Source organism: Calypte anna, chromosome 18 (genome assembly GCF_003957555.1).
Source record: "Calypte anna isolate BGI_N300 chromosome 18, bCalAnn1_v1.p, whole genome shotgun sequence".
NCBI lineage: Eukaryota > Metazoa > Chordata > Aves > Apodiformes > Trochilidae > Calypte > Calypte anna.
In genome coordinates, this window is record NC_044263.1 from 409,710 (window position 1) to 436,208 (window position 26,499).

General features: G+C 62.2%; 2 protein-coding genes across 2 annotated transcripts; both read right to left on the minus strand.

Moving 5' to 3' along the window:
* Nucleotides 1-384: 384 nt before the first annotated feature.
* On the minus strand, nucleotides 385-12,348 carry CYTH1 (cytohesin 1). Its single transcript, XM_030461910.1, is given in 14 exon segments — nucleotides 385-1,609; nucleotides 1,865-2,019; nucleotides 2,151-2,222; nucleotides 2,483-2,559; nucleotides 5,248-5,359; nucleotides 5,448-5,596; nucleotides 5,667-5,779; nucleotides 5,904-5,984; nucleotides 6,287-6,348; nucleotides 6,350-6,406; nucleotides 6,642-6,708; nucleotides 7,308-7,372; nucleotides 8,044-8,126; nucleotides 12,109-12,348. Coding segments are annotated over 14 exon segments (1,245 nt in total). The 5' UTR covers nucleotides 12,182-12,348; the 3' UTR covers nucleotides 385-1,530.
* A 3,897-nt stretch (nucleotides 12,349-16,245) lies between these two features.
* USP36 (ubiquitin specific peptidase 36) lies at nucleotides 16,246-26,159 on the minus strand. The gene is made up of 20 exons (XM_030462053.1): nucleotides 26,134-26,159; nucleotides 25,624-25,897; nucleotides 25,319-25,540; nucleotides 24,474-24,584; nucleotides 24,115-24,217; nucleotides 23,460-23,527; nucleotides 22,990-23,060; nucleotides 22,573-22,655; nucleotides 22,159-22,270; nucleotides 21,779-21,919; nucleotides 21,384-21,484; nucleotides 20,960-21,098; nucleotides 20,089-20,742; nucleotides 19,309-19,436; nucleotides 18,233-18,757; nucleotides 17,810-17,976; nucleotides 17,294-17,449; nucleotides 17,065-17,180; nucleotides 16,839-16,971; nucleotides 16,246-16,763 (listed from the first exon to the last, which is right to left on the minus strand). The coding sequence occupies exons 1-19, from the start codon at nucleotides 26,134-26,136 to the stop codon at nucleotides 16,840-16,842; spliced, it is 3,306 nt and encodes a 1,101-aa protein (XP_030317913.1). The 5' UTR covers nucleotides 26,137-26,159; the 3' UTR covers nucleotides 16,246-16,763; nucleotide 16,839.
* Nucleotides 26,160-26,499: the final 340 nt, after the last annotated feature.

A 26,499-nucleotide genomic window follows, 5' to 3' on the forward strand; every position in this document is an offset into this window, starting at 1 on the left:
CAACCGACACCAGCCCCAACCGGTACCAGCTGCACCCAACTGACACCAGCCCCAACTGCCTCTCACCTGGGGGGCTGCCCCTCCTGCCCCTAAACCCATCCCTGCCCATTGCTCCTCAGTGAGGGCTGTTTGCAAAATCCCCCAGGCCCAGCTACCAGAGGAGAGCCCAGGGGTGCCCCATCACCCACACCATCCCCGGCCCCTCACACCACTGCAGTGTGTGCTGCTATGCATGGTCCAGCCCCCAGATCCCTGTGGGTAGGCAGCTGCCCCCCCATCCAGCCAAGCTTGGTGCCAGCCCTGAGAAACATCAATCTGGTTGCAAAGCCAGGGGCAGGGGGCTCCTGCCCATCCCAAGCCTCACACACAACACAGGAGGCTGAGCGCAGTTCAGTGTTTATTTGCTGCAGATCCTCAGCACTAGATTACAAGGGCCGTGGCAAACCAAACAAAACGAAACAAAAAGGTTAGAATAAAAAATCCTGCCACCCCCGCCCTCCAGAGAGGCCTCTGCACAGAACAACCCAACATACAAAATAATCTAAAAGGAGAAAACTATACAGGAGTATTTACATCTCTGATAAATAGACTAATACTGATCCAGGTGCCTCTCTCTAGACTGTCCATGGTGCTCGGGGAACAGGACAAGACACAGGTGTTTGCAAGGCAGAGGCAAGGGGGCTGCAGCCCCTGGCCCAGCTGAACCCCTCAGGAGCAGCTGTCCCTGGGCACATCCTACCAGCCACCAGGGGAACAACTCTCCCCTGCCCCTCACCACAGGGATAGCACTGAAGGGACATGACAGGGGCAATGCCACCTGCTGCTGCTGGACTGGGGTCCTCATCCGAGCTCTAGCACCCCATGGCTGGGCAAGGACATGTCCATCCCCCATGTGGCACCACTGTGACAGTGACAGCTTCCTGCGCCCACAGGGGAAGGCCCAAGGCAGCAGCATGGGGACACCCAGGACAGATCCAGGCCCGCTACAACGAGGGCCAGGAGTCACAGAATCACAGAGTCCTGTCCCCACGGGCTCCCTCTGGAGCTGTCACCCCTCACACTGATGCCTGCAGCACCCCAAAACCTCCAGTCGATACCCACCAGCCATCCACCTTCTTGACAGGACACCCAAGTGCTCCAGGACACGGGTGCTGGGGAGAGACACAGACGCTGCATGCCTGTGCGTGGGATCAGGGCAATGATGGTGTCTCCATGGTGCCCAGGGAGGGGTGAAGGGCATGCACACTACCCATCCTGCAGCCAAGCCCGGGGCAGGACAAGGCTCCGTGCACACAAGGGTGTCTGTGTCCCAGCTCCACACTGTCCTGGAGATGAGGCAGTGACAGGGGCACAGAGCCACCACAATGCCTGTGCTCCCTCCCTCCCCCCAAGGTGAAGAAACTGCGAAGCTGAAGCTGAGTCCTGGTCCCCTGGGGTAGGCAGCAATGCAGCCCCAGCCCTGCAGTCCTCCCAGAGGGGAGGTACTGGGGCTGTTGGGGTCATGCCAGCCCCCAGGGCCAGCAGACCCAGCTAGTGTCTCTTGGTGGAGGACACCTTCTTCTTCCTGGCAGCCAGCATCTCATAGAAAGGGTCCCGGCTGATGGCTGCCCTGGTGGAGGAAACAAGGGCTCAGGTTAGTCTCACAGCCAGGCAAAACCTGCTGTAGGGGGGTCTGTCCTGCCTAGCAGGGCTTCAGGCAGCTCCCTCTATGCCCCTGAGAAAGCCTGCTTCCCCCTATCATTGCAGGGTGCCCTGGGAAGCATTGCCCGCCTTAAGCACAGTAGGACAGGTCCCCACCGCACCCCTGCCCAGTTCCACACCCCCTCTGCCCAGCATCCTGCCACCTGCTCCTCCCAGAACTCACTTGATGCACTTGATCCACTCCTCCTTCTCCTCGGGTGTGGGGGCTGAGATGCGGTACACTGTGTGGTTCCCCTCCACCACCCGCCCATCCGCCTCTGTCTTGCAGGCCTTGATCACCTGGTCCTTGTTGTCAGGGATGTAGAGCTCGAAGCAGTTCTGGGAGAGAGGAGACCCTTCAGAAGCAGGCCCCACCTCCAAAGGGGACTCCAGGCTGGGTGGGACAAGGCAGAGCAGCGAGGCTGCAGGTTCCCCACCCCACACATAGCAGGCAGGGATAGAGCACTCACAGGCTTCTTGGAGTCCTCTACCTCACGGATGCTCAGGTTCTCCAGGGGGATGATGCCACGGGGCTCTTTATCCTGGTGAGGAAAAGAAGAGGTTTTAGCTGCAGGCTGGACCCCTCTGAACCACCCCCCCCGTGTCCCTCCAGGCAGGGCTGGATTCTGGCAACACCCCTCTGTGCAGACTGGTGCTGCCTGGGCCCACAGCCACCAGCACCCCAGCATGACAGTAGGCAGGGTGCCAGCCCTGCTCCGGGATGCTGTGCCCAGTCTGTGCCAGGCTGGATCCAGCCCCCTCCCTGCTGCAGCTCCATGCACCCTGAGCAAAGGCCACTCACCGTCGTGTACTCGAAGTAGTAAAGGCAGTTGTCAGTCAGGATGAACCAGCGTCGCTTCCACGTCTTCACCCTGCCTCCTGGGAGCAGAGAGGGACAGGTTGGGCACAGCCCCAGTGCAGCAGAGCCAGAGCACACGGCACATGGAGGCTATGGCAGAGCTGGAGCCCAGACGGACACAAAGACAGCAGCACCGGCACCGGGCACAAGCAGAGCCAGGCAGGGGGTGGGCAGCAGCAGGCAGCACGCACCAGGCAGGGCGCGAGCAGCAGCGGGAAGCAGACGGATGAAGATGGAGGTGGAAGGTGCCAGGGGTGCCAGGCCAGGAGCGCTGCACCCCTTCCCAACCAAAACATGGATTTAGTGTGGCTGGAGGATGCTGCAGCCAGGCAGCTCCTAGGGGGATGTGGGGATTTGCTCCTCACAACAGCCATGGTCCTGCTGCATCCTGGTCAGCACAGCCCAGTGATGGGGCAAGGCTCAAGCCCAGGACCATGGCTCACAGACTTTTGGTTGGAAGGAGCATCATAACTGCCCCCACAGAGAGAAGCTGCTCTCTGGGCTCAGGGACCACTCACCCCCAGGCTCAGCTCCCCATCCACTGTACTGGTGTGCTGCAGTTATGGCAGAGGTGCTGGAAGTGCCAGTGTGGGATGAGCACCCAGGCTGAGCTGCCTGGGCTGGCATGGACATGAGGATACATGGTGTGTACCAGGGGCTGTGCCCATCTGCCCCCATGCCAGCTGTCTGCACACCCCAGTCCCTGCCCAGAGCCAGGCTAGGGCCAGCACTTCCTCCAAAAAGCTCCTCAGCCTCCCTCCAGCCAAGCCCACCCCAAAACCCAGGGCTTATCCCTTTCTGGCACTCCCCAGGGCCACCTCCTCCCCCAGGGCTGTGGGTGGCTAAAAGGCCACATGCCAGGGCAGGGAGATGTGGCACAGGGAGTGCAGAACGAGCCAAAAGTTTTGGGTCTGCAGAGCCACACAGGACCAAGGGCCAGTGCAGTCCTGGGGTGAGCGCTGACACCCCCAGCTCCTTGGGGCTGCAGGTGCTGGAGCCACGGTTGGGGCTCCATGGGATTGTCATGAGCTACCCAGCATAGCACAGGACACCACACAGACATCTCCTGCCTGCTCCCATCCAGCTCCAGGCACTCAGCACCCCCCACCCCCTGTGCATGGGCTGGGGTCCCTCCTGAAGACACCTCAAATAGACCCTCTATGGCTTGGCTGAGCTACCTGAGAACATGGTGAAGCACAGACTGGCAGGTGGCCCAGCGGCTGTGGCCTCATCCCTCTGTCCCTGGGCCATGGGTGCACCAGGGCAGCAGAGGGGGCCGGCAGGTCTCGGGGAGCATTTGGCTTTGGCAGGGCTGGTACCTAACACCTCTGCCCTGGGGGTGCTGGGATCGGGGCTGTTCCCTGGGCAGGCAAGGTCCCCGGGGCAGTGCAGGTGGTTAGCAGCAGCAGCAATGAGACTAATCACCAGCAATTAAAAACGAAAAGGAAACAAACAAAGCCCCAGCGGCGTGAGCACAGCAGGGAGAGGGGTACATACCTCCTGGAGTTGGGGGCAAGGAAAGGAAGAGCCAAAATCATGGAAACATACAAAATGAGGGAGAAAAGAAAATTAAAAAAAAAAAAAAAAAAAAGGAAAAAATAAAAATAAAAAGAGGAAACCCCCAAAGAACCCCCCTCGCCCCGCGTGGGTCAGTGGGGCAGGGCTGCAGCAGGGAAGCTGTGAGGGGCTGGGCTGGCAGCACCGCCATGGGGGCAACCTGCCCTGGCTCACTGTGGCTCTGTGGGATGGATCTCCTTGGCTGGGGAAGCACAAGACTTGCCTACCCCCCACCATGGCCTCCCTGGGGGGTCCCTCCCTGCCCCGAGTAGTTGGCAGGTATGACCTGCTGGGTGCTGGGCTCACTCAGGGTCAGGAGAGGCAGGTCTGGGGCTGTCCCCCAACTCCCCCTGCCCCTGAGACAGGGGACAGATTACTCAATGCCAGAACCAGGCTCTGCACTGGTCACAGCACAGTGGGGGGAATGAGACCCCTCTGCCATGCCGAGGGGGTGGCAAACGGCAGAAAAACCCTTTGGTGAGAGGACAGAGAGCAGACCCCCACAAGAGCCCCGGGGACAGGCCCCCACCAGACCCTGCTCCTGCCATCACCCTGCTGTTCCCCCTCATTTAACCCGGGCAAAGGATTCCCCAGAGCTGCTGAGAGGAGAAGCCACAGGAGCCAGGGTGCGGGGGGCTCCTGGCTGGAGCCGGGCGGTGCAGCGGGGATGCCATGCACGCTGCCTGCATGTGGAGCCAGGATGGGGAGGTGATGATGCTGTGGGGGGTGAGGCAGGGACTGGGCTGTGGCATGAAGGGGGGATGCACGCAGCCTGGGGCAGCTTGCCGCTCGCTCCTGGGGACCTGCTCCAACAAGGCCCTGCTGTGTCTCGGTGACAAGAAGGGCCTCATGCTCTCTGTGCTCCAACCCCTGTACCAGCTCTGCACTCTGGGGCTCGTCCAGCCGAGAGGCATAGTCCCCTGGGATGCCCACCTGGCTGCACTGCAGAGCCTTGTGAGCTCCAGGTTCACTCCTGCCACCCAGCCCAGGGAAGATGGAGAACTGCTGGATGTATGGACACCTTCCCCATGGGGGCAGTGCCCTTGTCTGCAGGCTCCTGCCCCTCCACAGGGCCACGCTTCAAGGAGCAGACCAGCAGGCGAGGTACTTGCACCCACAACCCAGCTCCTCCCCAGGTGGCCAGCACTCACCTAGCTTCAGGAGCCAGCCCTCCCGGTCGGGGTTGAAGAATGTGTGTGTGAGGTCATTGCCATCGTCCTCGGGGATTTTGAAGGGTTCGTTCTTGATGCTCTCATAGAGATTCTGGTTGAACGATACACAGTGTCAGCTCTGCTCCACCCAGGAGCCCTGCCATGGGACCGGATCCACGGCCCAGCCCCGCGGTGCTCACCCGTAGCAGCTCCTCGGGCAGATCCCCCCCATCGTTGATGCCGCGGTTCATGGCGATGAAGCGCTCTGCTGTGGGCTTGTCCTTGACATTGGGGTTGTGCAGGCTGGTGTTCAGCATGATGATAGCAAAGGAGAGCACGTAGCAGGTGTCTGCAGGAGCAGAGGGGAAGTCAGGGATGAGGCAAGAGGGCTGGGGAGAGGGGCCAGGGCCGGTGCTCACCTGTGGACTGGAAGACGCCGGGGTTGCACTGGCAGTACCGCTGGGCGAAGGCCTCCATCATCCGGTCGATCTTCTGTGCCTCCCCAGGCAGACGGAAGCTCCACAGGAACTGCCTGCAAAGAGCAAGGCCTTGCACTGCTCCATGCATCCTCCAGCCCCCCTGGGGTGACTGCAGCCCCCGCCAGACCCCCGCCTGTCCCCACGGACAGGAGCCAGCTCCCAGCCCCCCGGGCTCACCGCAGGGCCTGCACCAGGTTGAGGTCAGTGAACTCGTGCAGCTCCACGAAGGCATGCAGGACTTGGATGTTGAACTCGTCCCTGTGGGAACAAAGCCAAAGCACGAGGGATGCATGATCAGCAAGTCCTGTGACTGCCGAGCAGCCCCACACCTCCTGCCCTGCTCCAGACTCTGATTGCTTGTAGAGGGAAACTTGCAGCTACCCCTGGGCTGGAGCCCTGGGCTGCTTTGCACACAGCGGCCCCTGTCAAGTACCAGCCACGGACTGAACAGCCCCACTGGCCTGGCACCCCATGTGCCCCACAGAGCTGTTCTGGGAGCTCAAAGAGCTACAGCACTGCATCCCTCAGGGGATGACCTGAGCCCACCCAGGCCAGCGTACCTCTCGCCCAAGTAGTCACCGATGGCTGTCTTGTTGAGGCCCTCTCCCTTGTACAGGAACTGGGGCGATGTCCTCACACGTGTTCTTCAGCAGGTCGTTCTCAATCAGGAACTGGATGCCCTGGAGGGTTGCAAGGGGCAGCTCTGGCTTTGCTGCTGACCCCACCCGCCTGCCCACTGCCCCCGCAGCCCCTGCCCTGGCTGCTGACTCTGCCCAGGCCCTGGTAGGCAGCCAGGAGCCTGACAGCAGGGTGGCAGAGCCCAGCATGACCCCAGAAGTGCTGACAAATGCCCCCTGAATGCAGCTCTGCCAGGAGCCTGCTGCCCCGGTCTCTGCCTGGGCCACCCCATGTTACCTTCTTAGGATCCATGTTGAACTTCTTCCTGCCCATCGCGACCTGCTTATTCCTCTGCATGTTTTTCCTGTGAGACACAAAGCAGCTCTGAGCACCCAGGAGGGACCAAATGGAGACCAGCAGCTTGGACTCGTCCAGGCCCCCTGCACTGAACCTGCAGAGGGTGCAGCTGGCACATTGCCCCATGGCGGGTGGCTGCGGGCAGCCTGCCGGGGTCACCCTGTGCAGAAGGGGAGGTCAACACTGCAAGGGGGGAGGCCAGGGCAAACTGGGTGCTCTGGGAAGAGCAGCCTTCAGGCCCCAGCTGGGCCAGCGTGAGGATGACAGACTTCATGCCCCACTGGCTGACTGGAAATGATGCTGGGAGTCAGCTCCCATCAGCTGCTGGGACCCCCTAATCCCAGGCTGGCACTGCCTGCGCCAGTTCAGAATAACAAACTCTGGGCTGTTGCTGCGGCCAGACAGAGGGGCTGAGGCTTGGAAAAACAGGACCCTTGGGGCAGCAGTTCACACCAGGAACCTGCTACTGCTCAAGGAATTCAGAGTGCCTGGGAAAACCATCAACACCCACAGGGGCTGCAGCTTTTGGGTTCTCACGGCTCCCACCTGCAGCCTTTCTCCAGGGAGGGGGCTCAGGGCAGGGCCTGGGGTGACAGCAGCACTCACCTCTCCTCTGTGGAACCAAGGTTCTCGATCTCATTCGTCACTTCTGCTATCTCATCTTTCAGACGCTGAAAGGAGAGAGGACTCTGAGACAGGGGGTTCCTCCCTCCCAAGCCCCCAGCCCTGACCACAAAGGGTCCAATGACCCCTGGTGCCATTCCCCCTGGGGCGGCCACTCCTTCTTTCCCACCCCGGGTGCTGCCCTGGGGCTGAACCAGCTCTAGGGGGCAGTGGCACAGAGGGTGGCTGCACCCCACTGCTAATCCCCCTGCAGCATCACCACACTCCCCGTGTGCAGGAAGGAAGAGATTCAGAGGTTAACAAAATTACCCCCTAATCCCCTTAGATCATGACCAGCATATGGCTGTAATTAGCCTCTGCTGCCTTAATCAGGGATGTGACTGACGAGTGTCCCAGATGAGCACTGAACTCGCTGGTGCTGCAACCTGGCCCAGACATGGTCCTGCCTGTGTCAGACACACCCCACAGTGGCCTGGGCCCCAGGAACCAGCACAAGCGTGGCCAGAGCTCTGTGGCAAAGCCACTGCTGATGGCCCAGGGCCATGCCCCCTGCTGGGACCCCCTGCCTAACCCGGGCTATCCCCCTCTTCCAGCACTGTGTTGAGGGACCCCGGATGGGGCTGCATCACTGCCCACTCAGTGATGTGGGCAGGGAGATTGTCCCCTGCCATATCCAGGACAGGGGGACAATGAAGGCCAGTGGCCCTCAGCATCACACCTGTATGTCAGCCAGCAGCTCCTGCTTGCGGCGCCGGATGTTCTCCAGCTCCTGGCACTCCTCCGGCGTCAGGTCACTGGGCACTGAGCAGAGACACGGTCAGGTCAGTACATGTGGCCTTGGGCATCATCCCTGCCAGGCTCCCAGCTGGCAGCCTGGGGACTGTCAGGAGCTGGGACACAGAGCTGGGTGCCCAGAGGAGCCAGGCTGGTGAGCAGTGCCCCCGGCCAAGTGCCACCAACAGCATGTGAGGAATGCAAGTGCCAGGGCACCAACCCCCCAGGCAGTGGCTGCAGCGGGGGAGCGGGGCGCCGACAGCTCCTGCTGATTCAGCCCAGGGTGGCGGCAGCGAGGACCAGCGCAGCCCCTGGACCAGCTCCAGCATTCCTCCTCTCCACTGGCCCAGGCCTGCCAAGTCCCGTTTAACTCTGCTGTGCCTCAGGCAGGCTGGTGTTGGTCCCTGTCTGGTCCCTCCATGGCTGGGTGGGCTCTGCATGGACCTGGAGTCCACGGAGCTCTGCTGTGCTGTGCCAGCCCTGGAGGAAACCAGCTCCTGGTTGTCCTCACAACCCCCTCTGTGATGTCCTTCTGAGCCAGGGCCCAGAGCTGGCACACACTCGGGACAAACCTCACCTGCACAGCGTGACATCTGCACTCCTGTCACCCACAGGAGACAGGCACTCCATCATCCCCAACACCATCCTTGAAGCTCAAGCCCAGGGCCCCACAAGTTCCCCTCGCTCTGGAGCCCCACAGCTCCCAAGACATTCCTAACACTCCCCAGCGTGTGACCTCCTGCTCCGCAGCCACGCAGTTCCCATTCCCGTTCCATCTCAGCCCAAGGTCACCCTTTTGTCCAGTGGTGCTCCCAGCCCCTGCCCACAGGTCGCTCCCTCACACGCCACGCCAAGGTCACCGGTGAGAACACCACAGCACCATCCGTCCCAGCACTGTCCCCAAGGGAGGCAGCGGCAGCACCCGCCGCCCCTGCCAGGGGTGCCTGGTGGCGGAGCTGCCACCACCCTCCTCGTCCCCACACATCACGGCTACGTTCTGCATAGGCCTCACGTGCTGCCGTGGTCTCCAGGCCGTAACCTGGACTCACCAGAGCATCTCCAGCATGGCCATTTGCCCCCCGCCCAGGGACACCGTGAGCCACTGGACCGGCACCATCCTCAGCTGCGCTTCGTTCCTCCCCAACCCGCTGCCTGCTCCATGGGAGCCGTGCTTGCCCCTGGTGTGACTGTGGCCACGCAAACTGAATCTCTAAACTCAGCACTTCCCTGGCCCCACTGGGGCTCTCTGACAAACTTCCTCCTTCCCAAAAATCCCCCACTGCCAAGGTCGGCGGCAGCCTCTTCTTGCGACACCACCCCTCCAGAGGCCACGGCAACACTTCCCAATACTTTCAGCCTCTGACGCTAGGAACCATGAACCAGACAACCCACCTCGTGGCACCAGATTAAAAGTTATTTACAGTCAAAATCCCCGAGGCTTGGCCTTATCAATACGCCCCACCCCCCTTGCACACCCCAGAGCGGCTCCAGCAGGCACCCAAGTCACCCGTTGAGCCCTGGCTTGCTGCAGGAGGACCCAGCTCCATCACCAGTGCAATGCCAGGGACAAAACACCTCAACCCCTGAGCAGCACAGTGCTGCAGAATCCTCCTGCCCAGCCATGGCTGCAGGGGAGGGGAAATTCACTGCCAGGGTTGGACCTGCTGCAAAGAAAGGGCAGGGGGCTGGAGCCTACAAAGACATTGGGAGCAGCTTTGGGAGCGGGCAGGGGTCCTGGCAGACCCCAGGCAGGGCTCCCAGCAGGGCAGATGCTTCACAGAATGAGGGACTGCAGAGCAGAGGGTTCCAGTGGGTCTGTACCGGAGCCCAGGAAGGTCCTCCCTGCCTGTGAAGACAAGCACTCGTGACACTGGCCCAGCCGTGTCAGCAGCAGCCAGAGGAAGAGAAACCCCAGACGCAAGAGCTTTTCTGGGGAAGGAAAAGGGTGTGAACCCTTCCCCTGCTCTGCACCGGCTCCCACGCCGCAGTGCCGAGCAGAGCCTGATGGTTCTGTGGGCCCAATGAGCCCTCACCTCAGGCTGCAGCAACCCAGGGGACAGCAGTGCTGCCCCAGCCCCGGGGGGCTCCTGTGGCTCCTACTGCTGACAGCCAAGCCCGAGGACCCTGCACACTGCAGCAGGACAAGGGACACTGGCAGTATTTGTCCCTCTGTCCCAGGCTCCAGGCTGCCCAGTACCTGCAGCAGCCAGGGGCAGGGTTAGAGGCAGCAGCTTCCCCCCCACAGCAAAGCCCCCCATCACATACAGGGACCACACTCTCCCCCAGCTCCCTGCTACCCCACAGGTGACACACTGCTCACCCCTTCACCCTGACCCCACCAGCCTCACTGCTGCCCTCCATCCTCAGGCCCATCCTGGCCAGCCACCCCCACCAGCCCTGCCCATGCTGCCAACAGCTCCAGAGAGGTGCTGCTGTTTCGGGGTGTGGACACTTGCCCACCCTGGTGCTTCCTGGGGTGACTCAGGGCCATGCCAGGCCAGTGAGCTCCAGGGCAGCCTGGGCATCACCCTGGCCTCACCAGGAGCTGGCACCACCAAAACCCTGTTCCTGCTTTGGCATGGCCAGGGCTGCTGGAGCCCCAACTCCTCTGCTCACAGCCTGGGGGGAACTGGGGAGCCAGGGCCCTGCTCCTCATCCTCCACCCCTGGGTTGGTGAAGTTATGTGTTGGGGCCCCAGCCAGGTGGCACCAGGAGGTGGCCAGCAGAGCAGGCCCTGGGCAGGACTGGGAGGGCTGTGGGCACTACCGGTGCCTGCTGATCTCCAAGCCCATGGCAGCTCATGGGGCCAGATGGGATCAGAATGGAGATCAGGAGCAGGGCCAGAGCCATGCTGGTCCCCCTGGCAAGTTACTCCCCACTGTCTCATCCCACTGCTCTGTACAGGACTACTGCATAGCAGGGTCTGGGGGCTGTGGGGCTGCACCTGCAGCACAAGCAAACTCCCAGCATGTCCTCATCCTGGGGAGGCGGCGTGAGCCTCAGCTGCCTTGACTCAGCTAAATCCTGCTCGTCAGCATGAGATGAAGACACAGCACCAGAATGCCATCTCTGGAGAGGGGAGGGAGGGCTGTGGGGGCCTCGCCTCAGCTGCCCACAGCCCTCCCACTGGCTGTGCCACACCTGCACCTAACCGTGCCGGGGGGCAGGGGCACCGCCTTTGGGCAGATCATGGGTCAAGTCCAGGATGCTGCTACCCCCTCCCTCCATATCCTGCACCCAGGGACCCATGGGGCCCCCAGAAGCTTCCTGCCCATCTCAGTGCACCACATCCTGTTTTCACTGCGCTGCCAGAGCATCCTGGGTTGCGTCAGCCCTGCCCTTCCCCAAGGAGGAGTGGCAGGAGAAGGGGTTGGGGACAGGCGGCTCCAGACAAGAACCTCCCAGGTGGCTGGGCCAAGTGCTCAGAGCCAGCCAGGACCTTTGTCCTGACAGGGCCTTTGTCCTGCTTTGGCACAGCCCTAATCATCACCCCTGCTCAGCGAGCCTGACAGGGAACCCATGTCCACAGCCATTGCCTCATTCCCCTGTGGCTCCGTGTTCCTCCACCCCAAGGACAAAGCTCCAGCCCACAGTGCAGCTGGGCAAGCACCAATCCAGCCATGGCCACACATACCAAGCAGGTGCTGGAAGCACCGTCTGGCAGGCACCATGCCCGGTCTCCACACCATTTGCCAGGCCCGAGGTGGAGCAGAGCCCAGAGCCAAGGAGCTGACCAGAGCAGGTCTCACCTTTGTGCCCCATGGCATCACCATCCCATCCTGGCACCGGCACAGGGCCATGGCATGTGAGGCAGCCCAGTGCTCGGCCATTCTGCCGGCGCTAAGCACCCGCAGCCTATAGCTGGAGGTGCGTGGGGGAAGGAGGCGGCAAGGACCGTCTGTGCCGCTGCTGGCAGGAGCCATATGGAGCCGGAGCTCCAGGCACCGCCATGTCTGCTGTGGGGACAGGAACCCCACGGAGGGCAGAGGGGAGGGCAGGAAGTGCCTACCTGCCTTGGCGGCCACCGAGGGGCAGAGGAAGGCCTGGAAACTGGAGGCACAGAGCTCGCTGACTGTCCCCATGCTGCGGAGGTCCTGTGACAGACGCCACCAGCTCCGGTGGGGCAGGCGGGAGCAGGCAGAAATCTGGCAGGCACCGTGGGGCTCGGCGGCAGGCTCCCCGGTGCCGGGCCCCGCGGGCAGGGTGCAGGCAGGGGAGCTGGAGGAGTCCCCACTCTGTCTGGAGCCGGGGAAGGCGGCTCTGGCAGGGCAGCTCCAGCTGCAGGAGCCCACGCACCAGCCCCAGCCAATCCTCGCCGCTCCCGCACACCAGCCCGCTCCGCTCCCGGCGCTCCGGCCGGCGGCTCAAAGCCACTTAGAGGACGGGGAGTTTGGGAAGTCCCTGGCAGCCCCCCCTTCCCTGAGCCATCTGCCCCCCACAGCCCCCTTGCCCCGCGGGGGGGCGGCAGGGGGGTATTTTTAGAGCGGTTTTATCCCTCCGTATTAAAGCGTTAAGCATCGGGAGCTGGCGGTCGCGTAGCAACCAGCGCTGCACGAAGGAAGGAAGGAAGGAAGGTGCACGGAGAGACGAGACGGCTCCGGGGAGGCGTGGGGAGCAGGGGGTGCAGCCGCGGCCCCCGCTTGTGAGGCACAGGGCCCGGGCGTCGATCCCGGCACAGCCCCGACAGGCTGAGCCTGCCCCACGCCGTGCACGGGCAGGCCCGCGGAGCTCTGGGCATGTCCCGGCGGCACGGAGCTGCCTCCCGCAGCGGCAACTGGGGGGGCCCTGCCCCAGGATCCTGGTCTTGGGGACTGCTGGGGGGGAAATGCAGCCCTCCCACCGCCCAGCCCCACTGCACCTGGTGTCCCCCAGACCCACAGGCGCCGCACGAACCCAAACCGGACCGACAGCTCTTTCCCTTCAAGCAGGAGCCATCCCCCAGCACGGGGCACGGCCGTGAGTAACAAACCCCACAGAGCCTGTCGGGGCAGGAGGCAGCGTCCTGCGGACGGCCCCGCTGCCGGCTCTGGGCTGCCCGGAGCCAGCAACCTCTGCTCGCCCACACCGGCAAGGACTGGGATGTGATGAGCCAGGAGAAACCGGACCTGGGCAAGCAGTGAGGAAGGGCACCCCGGGAGCAAAGTGCCCTTAGAGGCAAGGTGGTGAGGGACAAGAAGGGGACCCCGGGTCCCAGGACTGCTGCAGGCAGGAGGGTGGGCAGAGGAGGGCAGCTCCTGGAGCTGTGAGGGCAGCCTGGCACCCTCCACTGATGTGACTGACGGGGTTTGGACACCACTTCCCCATTCCCAGGGGCTGTAGCAGTGGTTGCTACATCACTGGGAGGCATAAGGGCGGGTGAGGATGGAGCCAGACACATAGTGAGGCAAGTGCTTGCCCAAGGTCTCTGCCAGCATCTGTAGAAACCCCTGTGACAAGGGCACCCATGGGTAATCCAGATGACCTGAAGAAGGGACAGGCACATCTCCCATGCAGAGCGACCTGGACACCCAATTCAATCCTTGTACCCTGCCCGGGCCAGGTGGGGTGTTTATAAACACCCTGGGGTTATGTTAACCATAGCTCTAGCCCTTTGTCTGCCAGAAAGGGGGGGCCCAGGGACCACACCACAACAGCCCAGTGCCCAGATGGGCTGCAACAGCCTCCTGGAGACACATGGGCACTGCTGTGTCCCCGCTCCATAACTGCTGAGTATCAGCAAGGTGGCACATCATTCTCTGCTCACAAACAACTCAGGAGAACCGGCTCACTGCCTCTGCCCCATGTGGTGCTGCCTGAACCCTGCTGAGCCCAAAGCCATCTCTCTGGGGGGACCTGCAGCCTGCCAGGGGACCTGACACCCCACCCTCCAGTGGGGTCCTCCCACACCCTGTGCAGCCCGCTCGTGTCCAGGCACTGGCCATCCCACCCCAGACAGCAAGTCCCCCAGCACAAGCTGCTTTGCTGGAGGCTGCATCAGCCCCGCTTAGAGAAATCCCTTAATCCCCCATATACCAGAGCGAGCAGTAATCCTTCGGGTGCTGCAGGATTACCAGCACTACCCAATCCCCCTCACCCTGGGGCTGGGCCTGAGCCCAGCTCGGGATAAGGTGCTGTGCTGGGACCATGCTGCCTGTGGCTGCTCACCGGTGCTGCAGCTCAGTGGGGCAGGAGCAGCTGGGCCGGTTCCTCACCATGACACCGCCGCTCCACCAGGCCAGAGGCGTTTGCCCCCACACCCTCTTGCTCAGTAGCTCTGGTCCGATAGGTTTAGTCTCACTGCTGTCCCTGAGGGGAGATGCTGCGGAGGGGGTGGGAGCAGGGGGAGCCTGCATCTGTGCCACCAGCTGCTTGCTCTGGGATTTGCTCTCTGCTGAGGCAGACGGATAGAGAGGGGCCACGTATCGTGGGGCAGACACTGCTGTCAGCACAATCCCACCACCAAGAGCCTCCATGTCGGGCTTGCATCATGCTAAGGCCTCACCAGACTGTCCCCTGCAAAACCAACAAGAGCTTGAAGGCATGAGAGTTGCAGACCATGAGGCCCTTGCAATGGGGACAGTGTCTGGGTTGGGAAGGTGGCTGTGCTACCCCTTCTGCTGTCTCATGACATGGGTAGTGGGCTTTTTCTGATGCTGACAGACAACCTGGGACATTTTCTAGGTGATTCCAGGAAGCAGCAAGAGGCTGCTCACAGAATTGCTCCCTGCAGTGCCTCCTGCCCATGGTCTGTATCTGACACGCCCATGCCAGGCCACGCACCAGCACCCAGCGCTCGCACCTTATCTCGCACAGCAAAGTCCCCACTGCCAAGCACACTCTCTTCTGGGACGGAACAGCAGTCTCCTAATCAGCTGGGTTGCACAACAGTGGAAGTGGGCAGGCAGCCCGTGAGCCAGCACTGCTGGCAGCAGCGTCTTCACTGGCATGGGCAGTGCCTGTGTGACCACGGCTCCTGGGAAGAACAACCACCAGCATCGGGACCTTGGTTTCACATCTCACCCAAACTCCATCCTTCCTTCAGCAAAGTCCTCACTCAAGGAAAACCCACCTGCTGACCCCCAGGAACCTGCCTCAGAGGGCCGAGGCACAGGCAGTGCCTTCCCACCCGGTGCTGCTCCTTGGCACCGCACAGGAATGCTCTGCGGGCACAGAGGATGAAGGGAAGTGGGGAAGGAAACACGAGAGAGGGGACTTGCAGCCCCTGTGCTGCCTCTCCCACCCTGGGAGCGTGGTGCTTCCAAGCCCAGCAGACATGCTCGTGAGCCAGGGTGATTCGTGAGATGTCCAACATCTCTGCAGGTGTGCAGGCTCCCCGTGCTCAGCTCACAGCGCTGGGATTCAGCAGCTGAGCATAAACGGTGAGAGGCAAAGAGCAGACATGCAGTCCTAGAGGCTACCGGCAGGTCCCACACTGCAGGCAGCTCACGAGCAGCACAGCGGGAATCACGCTGAGCCCCCGGCAGGACCGAGGCCGCGCCTGCGACCAGAGGGGGCTGCGGGGGTGCTGCGGGCCCTGCTCCCCGCCCTGCTGCGGTTTCCTCCCGGCTCTTCCCCCGCCACCCCCTCGCCCGGCCCCGCCCGGCACACGCCGCCAAGGCCGCGGCCGCTCCGTCACCTGGGGGTGCGGGTCCCACCGCCCCCCAGCCCTGCCCGCAGCCGCCGGTCCCGGTTCGGCACCTGGGAGCGGCCCAACCCAAACCCTCCCGCTCGCCGGGGAGAGTCCCTCCCGACCCTCCTCCTCCCGGATCACGGACCTCGCCCGGCTACGTGCCCGGGACCGCCGTACCCCTCCCCGCCCGCTCGCCCGGCCCTGCCGAGGCTTCCCTTTCCCCCGGGCGCTGCCCCGGCCCGGCCCCGCACTGACCGTACGCTCCCTCCTCCTCCATCCCGCCGCTGCCGCCGCTCCGGCCCCGCCCGCCTGACGACGGCGCCGAGACCGACACGGGCGGGGACACGTGACAGGAGCGGGCGGGGCCTCCAGGGCTCCTCCCCCCGGTTCCCCCCCGGCCCGGTCGGTGCCACCCCCGCCCCGGTGTCCCGATCCGGTCCGAGCCCTTTGACAAAGCACCACGAGTTTATTGCCCGCGGTGGCGGCAGCAGCGCCCCGTCCCCGCCGGGACCCGCCACCTCCTCCCGCGGCCAGCGCGGGGCCGTGGGAGGGAGCGGGGCCCTGCCCGGGTGGGGGGGTTTAGGGAGGGGCAGCGAACGGTTCCCGCTGCGGCTGGCACCGGGGGAGGGGAAGGGAGCGGCAGAAGAGCTGGAGCAGCCCCGGGCCGTGTCCGGGACAGCAACACCAGCCCCCCGCACTCCTGGTTCTGTGGCACGGGCTGGCGCCCTCTCCCCGAGGGAGGACACGCACTGCAGGCACTTTTTGGGGGTCCCCCCGAGCCCCAGACTGGGTGGGTGAAGGGGCTGCTCCAGCCCCGGCCAGAGGCACAGTGAAGCCAGAGTCTGTACGCGGCTGGGGAGGGGTTCAGGCTCCTGCAGGGCTGGGGAGCAGAGGGAATCAGCCCCAATCCCCAGGGACACCACAGGACACCCAGGGTCCCGTGTCCCCTCCCCTCGGCAGCAGGATCCCCCAGCAGCTCCCAGGACAGCACTCCTGGACGGTCCTTCCCCGGGCACCGCTGCTCCATTTGGTGGTGGGGGGATGCAGATGTCAACCTGGGGGGAAAGGAGTGCTGTTAGTCCCTCACCAGGCAGCTGCCCCCCCCATCCTTGCCCCCTGGACTAGCTCACCTCAGAGCCGGTGGCCAAGGCTGACCACCTTAGCAGGATGTGTCACCGACCAGAAGTTGCGTTTGCTCTGCAGCTTCTGGAAGGGATTGAAGTGTCTCCTCCGCTCCTGCTTCAGCTTCCTAATCTTCTTTACCTGTGCAGAGGCAAGAATGCTCTTTGGGTCAGAACTGAGTGTCCCCACCACCTCTCCCCACCCACTCCAGCTTGGGATGCAGCCAGCACCCACCTTCCCTCTGTCAAACTCCTTGTCCCACTCATCGATGATGGTCTCGCTGCAGGCCCAGGCTGCATCTCGTATGGCATCCTGGCTGACAGCAGAGATCTCACCCTCCCAGGTCAACACTGTGGGGCAGTACAGTCAGACCAGAGCACCCCACCATGCTCTGCTGCACCTGCCTGTGCAGGCCACCCCCCCAAAGAGGGGCTGTTTGCCCACCCAGGCCAGCAGGGATCACCTTGTTTGCCATAAGCCTTGTCCAAGGAGTTCCTGAGCAGCTCCTTCACCACATTGGGCTCCTCCTGGTTCATGGGTGCTGTGCCAGCCCCACAGCCATGCTCAGGGCTGTGCCTGTCCCTGTCTTGAGCCCATCTGTCCCATGCACGTGCTGCCACTGCAGAAACAGGACGAGTGACGACACACATGCCAGAGGAGGCAGAGGCAGCTCCTGTGTTGCTCCATTTCCAACACAGATCCCACCCCAGGAGACACTGTTGAGACTAACAAGGTCCTGATGGCACAGTGTTTGGACACACTGGGGCCTGTCCTGAGCAGAGAGGAGCAGGAGGGAACCTCCACCCCAGGTGGTGGGTCCCAACCCCATCAGGCTGTACCCTCACCCAGGGTACAACCAGCAGCTCAGTGGGGACAGAGATCAGGATGAGCACCATCAGGCAGTTGGGACTGGACACTGGTGCTCCATGGGGCACACAAGAAAACAGCTCTGTCAGGGCAGAGGGGGCCATGCTCATACCTGAGGTGCTATCTGTACTGTGGATGCTGTCTGCAGACGGCTGCTCCTGGGCTGGGCTGCTGAGGCTTTCCCTCCGCTTGTGCTTGCGGTGCTCGCTGTCCCCAGCCCCAGCCTCCTTGCTCCAACGCTGCTTTGGGCTCCAGGGCTCTGTTGCAGCCCTCCTAGAGCTGGTAAAGACAGGAGGGGTCAGCTCGATCCAGCCAGACCATGGGGAGGAAGAGTCTGAGCTGCCCACAGGGCAATGGGACACAGGGACACCCACACCCCAGGGCTGTACTTGGGGTAAGGTGAATGACCCCCTGGTAACCCAGTGCTTCAGCTGGCTCCATGGCAAAGCTCATCCCACTCACAGAAAACAAGCAGCAGACCCAGGAGCCTGGCTGCAGGCAGAGCAGAGCATGGAGCCTGACCCTACTTCCTCACCTGCACAAGGACAGCATCCCAGAGCAGCGTTCTTCTGTCTCCTCCATTCTCCTCTTTTTTTTCTTCTTCTTGAGGGGGGAGATTGGTGCTGTGTCCAGGCAACTACTGGGTTCTGACACTTGCTGCTTGGGCATGATCTCCAGGTCCTGACAGCCTGGCTCCTGACAGCCACTGTTGGGCCCCTTGCCTGCTGCCTCTTTCCACAAAAGGGACTCTGAGCCCTCCTGGGTGAGATTCTTCTTCTTTTTCTTCTTGGGGGGACTGGAGATTTCATCCTTTTCTTTCATAGTCAGAGCATGAGGGCTGCCATTTGCTCTGTGATGATGCCTTCGACGCTTCTTTTTGGAAGAACCATGGGTTACCTGGCTGGGCCCTTCATCCTTGCTGCAGGGAGGATGGTGGTGTGAAGGGTGGGCAGCAGAACCATTGGTCAGGGGAGAGGCTGGGAGCTGAGGGGCTGAGTTGGAGATGAAGCTAAAGGCAGGTTTTCCAGAATTTGGCAGTTTGAGAGCAGATGAGGACAGCCTGAAGGACAGGAGAAGAGGCTGACGTGATCTGCAAGCCAGGCTAGCAGCCAGAGCTCCCTTTTTTGTCCCCATCCTGAAGTGTCTGAGCACAGGACCCAACTGCTACCACATCAGCCACAAGATCTGGATCAGATCCTGCTCTTAGAGCAGCTGCAAGTGTGCAGTGACACTGCACCTGCCCAGTGCCACATCCAGGGCACACGCTGTCCCACAGGGGATTAGGAAAGAGTGAGTGTTGCTGCAGCACATGCTGAATGTGAAGGTTACAAGGGAGACGTGAAGCCAGATCTAGATCCAGGCTGGTGCCTGGATCCCATGGGACACTAGTACGTGCTCAGAGCCTGAAAAGCTCTCTCCCACCCTATGCTAACAGTCAAACTGCCCTGCTTCTAGGATCCAGAGCAAGCTCTATGAGCCCAGGAGAACCAGCTGCCAAATCATCCTCCAAGACAGCTGTGATGCCAGACAGCTGCTTTGTGGGGAACCCCAAGGCTGCTGCTACTGGCCTTGCTACTGTGCAGGACCCTGAGAGTGACTGACACTGCTTACCTTGACTTTCCAAAAGGCCAGGGAGTAGAGACAGGGTGGGTGGTGTTCATGGGGGAGGTGTGCTCAGCAAATTGTGGGTGAGGTTGTGCATGGTGGTCACTTCTGCTCGCCTTCCGTGGGATGTTGCCCTGCAGTTATTGACATAAATAAAAACTTGGTGGTCTAAAGAAAAGAGGATTCCGTGAGCCAAGAGGAGAAAACAAAAAGGGGAGCCCAGAGAAAAGGGAGGGGAACAGACACAGACGGGGGGAGGGAAGTGAGGGGTGGTAGAAGAAGAATCAGAAGTGTTTTCAGTTAGAAGCACAAAGGAAAAAAGGAAGGAAGGAAATTAAAAGAACAGAACCCCCCATGCACCATCCCAAGCCCTGGCTGCACAGCAGCACCCAGAGGGTAAATCCCAAGGAAGCAGCAACTCCACAGCACTCCAGCTGCATGTCACCTGCTCCCACTTGCCCCAGGGGACACACAACACAGAGAAGGCTGGCGAGGCCACCTCACTGCAGGGAGTAGGGCACAGCCACCTCTCTCACCACCTGAGCAGGAAGGCAGGTGCCATTCCTCCTGCATCACTCAGGGATGTCAACAACAGCAGGGCTCTGTCCCTGCACCCCAACCCAGAGGGAGAGCAGAGCAACTTCCCATGACTGAGGGGCTCTCCCCACCCACCTCCAGCTCAGCAGGACACCCATCAGCATTAGCTCTGCTCTGGTCCCCAACACAAGCCCCAGCTCAGATGGCACAAGGCTTCTTGTCCCCTTACAAGCAGAGGCTCAGACTCACCTTTTTGGCAGAGAGTGCCAATTTCTTGGCTGGTGGTGGTGACATGGTGCTGCTCAGCTCCAGAGTGGCACTGCCCAGTGGGGATGATTTCAGCTTCACCAGCTTCTGGGTGTCTTTGGGAGCAGCCGGCTTGGTGCCGGAGCCAGCAGGTGGGTCGGTACCACAGTCTGTTTCCTGAGGAGTGCTGCCCTTTAGAGGTGCTTTGGCTGGCTTCCCCGCTGTGTCGTGTGCTGGGCTGCCAGCACAGCTGCCACAGGAGCCTCTCTCTTGGGTCTCGGCGTTCTCCCCACTGTCCCCAGGCTCCAGGCTGGATGAGGTAGGTGGCTGCTTGCTCTCCCAGGAGCTTTGCCGGGGCAGCTCTGCTTTGGCCCCACTGCTGTTGGTGGTGTCACTAAAGCCCTGAACTGCTCGGGAGGTGGGAGGCAGCTGTGGGAAGGTGAGTGGCTTCTTGGGCCTGCGGGCTGTGTCACTGGGCAGTGCTGTGGCTGCGTGGGTGGCTTTCAGGGGCAGTTTGGGTGATGGGGACCCAGAGGGTAGCTTAGGTGAAGCGGTTCCATTGAGCAGCTTTGGCCCAGTCCCAAACATGTTGCGGGCCACAGGGACCCCAATCTCTTCTGGCCCTGGCAGCTTCTTCCCTGGCAGCATGTCTGGTGTCTAGACAATGAGAGAGAGTTCAGTGAGCAGAGAATTCAAGGAGCCAAAGACAGAGCCACACTGCCCTCCCTGCCCCTCTCTGGCTCCACATGGCAACCCCTGGCTCATCAGGATCCCCCCTGCGAAGCCACAGCCCTCCTGTCCTGGCAGAGTAGGTGGAGGGGCAGCAGTGCCCCACTGGGGCGAGCACTGGCCAAGAGCAGCCCCCAGGACTCACCCGGCCCATCAGAGGTGAAGACAGGGGCCTGCTGGTCACAGGTTTCTTGACCTGATCGGAGCTGCTGCCGGTGCAGCCAGGCAGGCTGTAGGCAGCTTTGGCCACGGGCCCCTCTGAGCTCTTCCTGGGGCTGGGGATCCTGTTGGAGGCAGAGGCACAGACGTTAGCTGCAAGGGGCTGAGCAACTGGAATTCTCTTGTCAGAGACACACAAAACATGGGAGTCAGAAGGTCTGTGGAAGTGAGGGGCTCTTGATCTACAAGAAAGCCACAAGGGGCTGGGCCTCACCCCGCCACCCTCCACCAAGCCACCAAATGCACATGGGCACTGGGGCTACTTGGACCAAGCTCTTTCCTACCCCTGGAACAAGGTCACAGCCCTGGCCCAAACACTGTGAGCTGGAGGGGACACCTGGCACCCTCACCTCAGGTAGAACAGCAGGTAGGCCTGCTGGTTGAGGACCACTTTGATATTGCTGCAGCGGACCAGGTCATCATTCATCTGATACCACTGCCCATTGCTGGCCTGTGGAAGGAGAGAGAACAGGGTCAGGCTGTGTCTGAGGACCCTCCTAGCCTGAAGCATAGCAGAACAATGCCCATCAGCAGAGCTTCTCTCCCCAAAACCCTCAAGTGACCCAGGGAAGGCAAGGGTACTCTGCAAAAGTAACCTCCTGTGGTAGAGCACAGCCTGTACCCCCACTCAGTGCTCCATACCCTGCACCTCTGCTGAGCACCCTCCCTCCTGCACACTGCAGGGACCCATGAGCACCCACCAGCACCCAGCCCAGAGCAGGTGCCAAGAGTGCCCTGGGCTCACCTTCACGTAGCAGTAGTAGTGCCCTGCATGGCAGCTGTACCCTGAGTGCACCAGCACTGCATAGAGACCATACATAACAGCATCCCCGTTGTTCTGAGACATGTATGGGCGGATGTTCAACAGCTCGGGGTACCCCACGTCCTGTGGGGAGAGGACATCTCAGGAGCCTGCAGAGCAGCAGGCTTTCTTGCTTGAGCAAGAACAGCTCAGCTGCCCTGCAAATCCCATGTCTGGAGAGAAGGTGACACTGAGGAAGATGCCAGATGAGCCAAACTCCCACCACATCACTGGGGAAGGGCTGCAGAGATGGTGCAGCACACAGGGCCACCTCCCACCAAGGGCCAGGACACAGCCTCAACTCTGGACTGCTGAGCACTCACCTTTGTGATTTTGCCTCCACCAAAGTCAGCAAAGCGCTTCAGTGAGAGTGTGAGAACATTGGAGGCTCGGTGGATGGTGAAGCGTTTGCTGGCTGTCACTTTCTTTCTGCATCTGCAGAGCAAGACCTCAAGCTATTCAAGCTGTTCCACCACCCAGATGATTGCCAGCCCTACCCAAGCAGCAAACCCCAGGGAAATGGCCCTGCTGTCAGCAGGCCCTGCTCCAGGGCTCAGGGCTCTATCTGCTGACCTTCCTCACAAGAGAGGTTAGCTCAGGAGCAGCAGACTCCATCACAAGCCACGAGCCTCACAGTGGAGCCACGGAGCAGGCAGAGGATCACCCTGATATCACAGCAGGCTTTCCATCTGCTTCCCACCATCCAGCCCCTCCCTGCCCACAGCCCCCATGCTCACTTGGCACACATGTAGGCGTTCTCCCCGCCCAGCACCTCGGGCCTCACAAACAGCTCCAGCGCCCGCACAATGTTTGCGGCGTGCTGCAAGGACAGAGGAGAGGTCAGGGCAGTGCACAAAGCAGGGGAACACAGCCCACACCAGCCCTGCCCACCCTGCCACCAGCCAGCATGCTGCTGGGGACAGCTGTGCTGCCCCCCAGCACCATGGAGCCCCAACCAAGGACCTGTGGTTCACACTTGGCAACAAGCACTGCTGCCAGACAGAGAGGGCAGCACAACAACAGAGCCTGTGTCCCTCTTGCCTGAGGTGCTGTGAGACCAGTGGGTTACAGAACCTCAAGAGCAGTCAGGGTGCAGCTGTAGGAATCCCCCCCCCAGAGCAGAGCCCGTCCTGTCCCCAGCCCTGCCCTAGTACCCTGATCTCCAGTGCCAGGTCCAGGAAGGGGTCATAAGTGTCCGAGACAGTCTTGCACACCGAGCACTTCACTGCAAAAGGAAGAGCACTGAGCACATTCCACCACAACCCCTGCACCCCCAGTAGAGCACAGGCAGCTGCAGCATTTCCCCCTCTGGCTTTGGGAGGTCAGCACCATGATTCACAGCCTGGCAAAGAGGAAGGTTGGCAATTCCACCACTTGCTGGGACAGCAAGCGTTGCCAGATAGCTGCCAGTATGGGTGCCTTTGCAATGGCAATGGGCTGGGGACCCAGAGCCAACAGCTCTTTCCATCACTACAACTGGGATCAAGACCCACAGGTACCACAGTGCTGACCCACTGTGGCTTCGGATCACTCAGTCATTTTCCCAAAGATTTTTACTGCAAGGCTCTCAGGGCAACAGCAGCCCTGAGAGTTCCAGGCTCAGGACCTGGCAGCCAGCACTCACCACGGGACCGCAGGTAACCCCCAAAGATCTGGTGAACCAGTGTTGTGGCCTGGGTCTGGCGATCCAACCTGGAGAGAGCAGCATTGGGTCTCACACTGCCCCTCTGCAACAGACACCCCCAAGGGCCACCACTGTCCGCAGGACAGCTTCCCTACACACTGTGGCCAGCAGAACTTTGGGAGCAGAGGGAACCTGCAGCCTCTGAGAGTGCCAGAGCTCAAGGGGTGGCACCAGGCTTCAATCATACCTTCCTTTGGAAGGAGCAGAAACTCCTGGCCAGAGCTGGCACTGCAGACAGAGGCAACACAGGCTTCCTGGGATGGGGAGTGGGGAAGCTGCTCACCCACAGCCTCAGATCTGGGGCTGAGGTAACAAGCCTGCCTTGATTCCTTGGCAACAGGATCCAAACCCACAGCAGCCTCAGGATTTGGGGACAGAACTAGAGCTGTGCTGGGGCGGAGGTGTAAGGAGAAGGGAGAAGCCCAGAGCTGTGTCACGGAGCATTATGCCATCCACCTGAGGCCCCTAGAGCTGTCACCTCCCCCTGAATCCAACCTGGCAAACACATTCACCCCACAGTTCCCTCCTAAGGGCACAACAGACCAGCACGGGGACAGCAGGTGAGCAGTGATGGGCTACCAGAGGCCCCAGGTACCTGGCGCAGCCGTTCAGGCAGGCCCTCTGCATGGCGTCGATGGTGTAACGCAGGAACTCGTGAGCATCCTCCTGCCTGCCGAAGTGGATGTGCCGGGCAATCTCTGCAGGAGAGGGAGGAATCAGCCTCAACACGTGCTGTGACAGACACTAATGCTTCCTCCCTCCCTCGGGACAAGGATTCCAGGATTTGAGCCCACTCAACCCAGACGTCAGACTCACGCAGGCCACGGGGGAAGCCCCATGCAGCCCCCTGGCAGGCTCAGTGAGTCATTTCAAAGAACCCGCCTGCCAAGACCTGCCCTCATCTCAAAGGCTCTGCTCCTGCATTAGTCACTGCTCTCAAACAGCCATCCTTACTCTTGAGGTCTCTGATGAAGGACACTGGCTTTATTGCGTTGCCGCTGTTGGCAAAAGCCTGGATCGTGTGGTTCTGCATAACACACATCATGCAAAAGCCTCCTTGGCCACCTGGAGCAGAAGAGAACACAGGACATTGGGGACAAAGCACGAGAAGTGGAGGCAGTAGAGGAGACGGGGGATGGCTGGTCCAGCACAGCTCAGCCATTCTCAGCTCTCCCCAGGATCCCTGTGCTGCAGCAGCAGCTCTGGGACACCCAGGGCACAAAGGACACACAGCACCTCAGCTGGCACAGCCCTGCCACAGCACCAGCCCCTGCAACCTCCCCAGGTTCCACACAGATGGAAAACAGGTCACAGGCACTGTCTGGAGCAGCCCGAGGCACAGATTCCACCAGAGCCCTACGGGGGGGGGGGGGCTGTGAGCCCCATGTCCTCCCCTGGGTCACAGTTGGGAGTACGAATCCCTTTCCAAGCCACCCATAAACAGAACCCACTGCCTGCACGCAGCCTTCTGCCCTGCCCACACACAGCAGCTGTTTGGGACCCCCAGCTCAGCCCCAAGACCCTCTTGGACCCATCCTAGCCCCTGGCTATACCCAGAAGAGACAAAGCCTCCGCGGCACAAGGACACAGAGCTCAGGAAGGCTGCTAGGGCTGGGAAAAGAGAGCTGTAGGCAGGAACGACCTCCCGATGGAGGGAAGGGCAGAAAGGAGCAGGGAACGCACATCCCGACACCCGCCCAGCCCCGGGCTGAGCCGCATGCGGAGGTGCTGAGCACAGCACCGGGAGCAGGGCAGGCAGGCACCGCTGCTGCTGCCCCGCCGAGCCCCTCCCCACTCACAGCTCCGGCTGTGCTCCTTGGAGAGCAGGTAGTTGGCGAGCGGCGGGGTGTAGGTGAGGCACTGGACGGTGGAATTGAGGAAGCAGGTGTTGCCGAGGTTGTGCAGCCCGGCGCCCACCCGGTAGATCCGCTCCCACTTCATGGAGAGGCGCTCGGCCGGGAAGAGCACCTTCTGGGGGGCGGGGATGCCGTCCGCCGGGCCCCGAGGGCCATGGTCGCTGCCTAAGGGCAGAGGGGCGGTGAGGGGCGGTGAGCCGAGGGGCTACGGGCCAGGGGACCCTTCCCTCCCGGCCCTCTCTACCTACCCTGCTTGCCGGGCAACCCCTCCTGGGAGCCGCGGGGACGGCTGGAGCCCTCGGCGCCGGGGTTGAGCAGCACGTACTTGCCCCGCAGCAGCTCCAGCTGCCCGGAGAACCCGCGGCTGGCGGGCTCGAACTCGATCTTCTGCAGCAGAACCTTCTTGGCCGAGGCGGCCAGCAACCGGCCCAGCTCCGCGTCCTCCCCCGCCTCCCGCCGCCCAGCCTTCAGCGCCTCCTTCAGCCGCTCCACGATCGGCATGGCGGAACCCGGCGGCCCCGGCTGCGGGGAGGGGGCGGCCGGTTGAGCGAGGGCACCGGGGCCGTTGCGGTCCCGGTGCGGGGCCGCTCGTTGCCAGGGCAACAGGCCGCGGTGTAGGCCCGGCCCCGCCGCCGCCTCCCACCTCGCAGGCCTCAGCGGGTCCCCGCCCGCCACCGGTACGGCCGCCCGCACGCTTGAGTCCCGGCCGGTACCGGGGACGGGTCGGGAAGCGCGGGGCCCGGCCCGGCCCCACTCACCATCCGGGTCCCGCCGCCGCAAGCACGTGTCGCCGCCGCCACTAACGCCTTCCGCCGCGCGCCCTAGGGGGCGGTGCCCTCCCAGGCCCCGCCCACTGCTGCGGAGACAGAACCCCGCCCCGCCTTCAATTGGCCCCGCCCACCAACAATTGACTCCGCCCCTCGCCCAGGGGGCGGGGCCTGCAGGGTCTGTGGCGCGAATCCGCGACCCCGCCCTCCCCTAGGCGCAGGGATCCCCGGTCCCGGTCCCGATCGCGGTCCCGATCGCGGTCCCGGAGGTCCCAGGGGCTGAGAGCACCAGGGGCGAGAGACTGGAGCCGTACAGCCCAGGCAGAGGAGCGGGTTCCCCCCTGCCCCCGCCCTTCC

Bases quoted from the DNA above. Each gene is read 5' to 3' on its own strand.
- USP36 (XM_030462053.1), bottom strand. The intron at 23,061-23,459 runs GTGAGTGCTGGC...TTCCTTTTGCAG, and splicing joins GGGTTACCTGCGGTCCCGTG to TGAAGTGCTCGGTGTGCAAG. The intron at 19,437-20,088 runs GTGAGTCTGAGC...CAATAACTGCAG, and splicing joins TGGCACTCTCTGCCAAAAAG to GGCAACATCCCACGGAAGGC.